Raw genomic sequence first — 4,304 nt, 5'->3', positions numbered from 1 at the left:
TATTTCTAGATTATTTGTATTATTTTTTCCTAGTCCTGGGGCTTGAACTGGGGGACTGGTAGCTGTTCCCTGAGTTTGTGCTCAAGTCTAGTGCTCTGCTACTTGAGGCACAGTACCAGGTCCAGCTTTTCTGAGTAGGTTATTGGAGATAAGAGTCTCACAGGGACTTTTCTCTCCAGGATGGTTTTGAAACATGATCCTCAGATCTCAACCTCCTGAGTAGCTAGGATTACAGGTGTGATCCAGTGGCTCCTGGCTTGTACTGTTGTTTTGCATGGCATTTTCAGATAGCTTTCTTATTTTTGGTGTGTGGTGGAGACAATATATGGAGAATCAGTGACCTAACTGAACATTCTTAATAAAGTTTTTGCCCTACAAGAGTCAAAAAAACTTCTGCTTCTGCTTCCATCTGAAGATGGAAAGCTATGACTTCAGCAACTGTGTTTTATGATAGTACCAAAATGCAACTCAGACAATGGAGAAGATATGAGAGACATAGAACTAAGTTATCTTGCATTCTGTGATGTTAAACTGGACATCTTAATGCCAGCTTTGCTTCCCAAACAACCTTCTTTTTATTATTGTTCTTTTAAGTTTTATTCTTGGGGTGAGGAACAGAGGGGTTACAGTTACATTCATCAGGTGGTGGATATATTATTTCTTGACCAAGCAACCTTCTTAAATGCACTCTTGACCTCCTTGTTTCTGAGGCTGTAGACTAGAGGGTTGAGCATGGGAATGACCATGGTATAAAACACAGAAGCCATTTTGTCAGTGTCCATGGAGTGACTGGAGCTGGGCTGTAGGTACATGAAGATAATTGTCCCATAGAAGATGGCGACGGCGGTGAGGTGGGAGGCGCAGGTGGACATAGCTTTCCCGAGTCCTGAAGCAGAGTGCATCTTTAGGACTGTGGTAAGAATGAATAGGTAGGATACCAAAATTACTAGAAGGGCAAAGACAACATTGAATGTGGCTACATAAACAAGAACCAGCTCATTCACATGTCTGTCAGAGCAAGACAGAGCCATGACTGGTGGGACATCACAGAAAAAGTGATGGACCACATTGGCGTCACAGAAGGAGAGGCGGAATGTTTCCCAAGTGTGGATGAAGGCATTCAGGAAACCACAGATGTAGCAGCCAAAGACCAGACATGCACATACTCCTGTCGTCATGGTGGTGGCATAATGCAGTGGTTTGCAGACTGCCATGAAACGGTCATAAGCCATTGATGCCAAGAGGAAATTTTCCATAGTAGCAAAGGCTGCAAAAAAGAACATCTGTGTAGCACAGGCATTGTATGAAATGACTTTGTCTCCTGCAATGAGTCCAGCCATGACCTTGGGAGTGACAGCTGAGGAGTACGCCAAGTCCACCAGAGACAGGTTTCCCAGGAAGAAGTACATGGGAGTGTGGAGATGAGAGTCCAGGAGAATCAGCAGGACCATCCCCAGGTTCCCCACCACATTGATGAGGTAGATGAGGGTGATCATGATGAAGACAGGAACTTGTAGTTCTGGGACATTGGTTAATCCCAGCAGGATGAATTCTGTTACTTCTGTCCTGTTCTTCATCAACGTTACCTAGGACTTAGGCTATGTATGTCCTATAGCCAAGAGACATAAAGACCAGGGGTGTTAATAAGTGCAGTGGGACAGATACTGTTCTGAACTTGCAATGTTTAAATACCACCTGCACACCTCTGTTAGAGTAATAACAAATACTTCATTTCTCCACATCTACCGTGACCTAAGCTCTATGGTGATCAGCAGTATGGCTGCTCTAGGCAGGTGATGTTTTCTCAGTGGTGTTGTGAATGCAATTCGCTGTCACCTTCACCGTTGTGAGCCACTGGAGGATGACTATTTTATTCAGTTAATAGATCCAGTGTGGAGAGTGTCCCCAAGGAAAAGGGATATAATACTATGCGAATTAACTTGTTTTAACTCAATTTGCTACCATTACAGGCATGAGCCACCAGCACCCAGCATAATTCTTGTTTTTACATAATTGTTTTATAGGAACAATCTAATCATGTTTGTATGTTTTGAAGCAATATACAATTCCCTACTGATGGATTTTTTTTACATTAAGGCTGGGATTCATCATATATTTAGAAAGAGAATGTCTGTGATGAATAATAAAGCATACCACATGCAAGTAAAACTAACTAGCTCATTGCTGTTGTATGAATTATAAGTTTTGCTAAGAGCACAGTTTAAAGACAGAAACTTACCTTGCTTCTTGAAACCACAACGCATTCGTCAGTTATGAGCTTAAAATAAAAAAATAATTCACCTTCTATATGGTGAATATAATGTAACCCTTCTATTAATTACAATAAAATATATGGAAAAAAATAATTGAGCCGTAGATTGAGTAATGCATCATTTGTGCTAGAAATATCACTATCAGGTTGTAGTTGATGATTCTAAGTTTTAGGAAGACAAGAGTAAAACAAAAAGAAAGCTGTTAACACGGATTTAGACCTTGAATCTACCATATTTTTTTTCTAGGTCCTTGGAGAAGCCTCCTCTTCAGGATAGCTTTATTTATATAAAATAAACATAATGCAATTGCCTCTTACACAGAGTTCACAAATTTATAGAAATAAACATTAGTCTATAAGTAAAACAAAACTCCAACATATTATCATTTTTAAGTGATTTGCTATAATTTTGACCTTGAGGCATTCCTTGAGATATGCTCCAGGCTCACAAGAAATTTTAAAACTGGGAGAAGGTATCATGCAGGGACAACCGCCAATATTCATGTGGAAAAAGAATAGTCACAGGACTTGAAAGCGAGTCTGCTACCTAAAAACCAAAACCACCTGGAGTGATAATGAATTGCCAGATGTTATAAGTAGGAACCAGGGCTGAATGATGAATCCATAGAGCTCTCAAGAGAGGTTCCCCATGGGGCATCTATAACCTCTTTTCTCCTCCCAAAGAAAGAAACAAAATCCCTGTGGGGACCAAGCTGGGTATTCTGAGCATGCACACATATTTTTTAATTACTTGTTCATTCATAAATCACAGACTAATATTATTTAGAATATAGAGTGCAATTCAATAACCATACAACAGATAAAGGCCTTATATCTAAAATATAGAAACAGCTCAAAAAATTGAAACACTCCAAAACTAATCTCCAAAGAAGCAACCATCCGGATCATTAAAAGATGGGCCAAAGACTTAAAGAGTCTTCTCTGTAGAAGAAATAAGAATGGCCTATAGACACATGAATAGAAATGCTCAATATCTCTTGTCCTAAAAGAAATGCAAATCAAAACTACTCTAAGATTCCATCTCACTCCAGTTAGAATGGCTATGATTGAGAAATCTAATAACAACGTATGTTGGAGGGGATGTGGCCAGGAGGGATCACTACTACACTGTTGGTGGGAGTGCAAACTCATTCAACCACAATGGAAAGCAGTATGGCGGTTCCTCAAAAGACTAAGGAAATGAACATCAGCATAACACTCTATGAGTAAAGGTAAGGTACTGAATTTAATTAGGACAATCAATCATGCCAATTATGTGACTGGACAGGAGGAAGAAATTAGAGGAACGTCAATCAAGGGTCACATTCTCCAAGTCATAAATTTATGCATGAATTGAATTATTAAATTGTAACACCTCTGTAAACACCTTCATAATAAAAATATTGTAGATAAAAAAGTAAACATAGAGCTCCCCTATGACCCAGCAATTCCACTATTTGGCATTTACCCAATCGTCCAGAAGCAGGGACATACTAAAGCCGCTAACACAACGATGTTCATTGCAGCACTATGGAACCAACCCAGATGCCCCTCAATTGATCAGTGGATCAACAAGATGTGGTATTTATACACAATGGAATTCTATGCTGCTGTCAGAAAGAATGACATCGCCCCATTTGTAAGGAAATGGAAAGACTTGGAAAAAATCATATTAAGTGAAGTAAGCCAGACTCAAAGGACCATAGGCTCAATGGTTTCCCTCATTTGTCATAATCAGTAGAAACCTTGGGCTCTCCTAGCAGAGAGTTACAATAGAACAAAACCTAGATACCTAAGGCCACATAGTATGTCCCTAAATGAAAGGACCTTCAGGATATAGAAACAAAAGCCATATAATGAGTGATTGTTGTTTTTAATGTACTATGTTATCTCTCATCTCTTTTGCTGTCCCTTGGTTATCTCATATTGTTACAGTATGTTACCTTGTTATCTGATATAGTGTATATATGCTTATTTGGTTATTTGAAATAGGAGAGGGAAGGGGGGAAAACAAGATGAGGGTGTTGGTGGG

The 4,304-nt window shown here is 39.4% G+C and overlaps 1 protein-coding gene across 1 annotated transcript; it reads right to left on the bottom strand.

The window, feature by feature from the left end:
- Positions 1–526: 526 nt before the first annotated feature.
- LOC150052601 (olfactory receptor 5B2-like) lies at positions 527–2,025 on the bottom strand. The gene is made up of 3 exons (XM_090348729.1): positions 1,993–2,025; positions 675–1,592; positions 527–568 (listed from the first exon to the last, which is right to left on the bottom strand). The coding sequence occupies exons 2-3, from the start codon at positions 1,575–1,577 to the stop codon at positions 527–529; spliced, it is 945 nt and encodes a 314-aa protein (XP_090204855.1). The 5' UTR covers positions 1,578–1,592; positions 1,993–2,025.
- Between the last annotated feature and the right edge of the window lie 2,279 nt (positions 2,026–4,304).

The sequence above is a fragment of the Megascapheus bottae genome, chromosome 16 (genome assembly GCF_031878675.1).
Source record: "Megascapheus bottae isolate mThoBot1 chromosome 16, mThoBot2.hap1, whole genome shotgun sequence".
Taxonomy (NCBI): Eukaryota; Metazoa; Chordata; class Mammalia; order Rodentia; family Geomyidae; genus Megascapheus; species Megascapheus bottae.
The sequence above is the reverse complement of the archived record's forward strand: the minus strand, read 5'-3'. Positions and strand labels throughout refer to the sequence as shown.

What these genes read in the sequence shown, in the direction of transcription:
- LOC150052601 (XM_090348729.1), bottom strand. Translation starts at nt 1,577, where the DNA reads ATGAAGAACAGGACAGAAGTAACAGAATTCATCCTGCTGGGATTAACC. An exon ending in TCAAGAGTGCATTTAAGAAG is followed by an intron (nt 569 to 674) that starts GTTGCTTGGTCA and finishes AATAAAAAGAAG; the next exon opens with GTTGTTTGGGAAGCAAAGCT.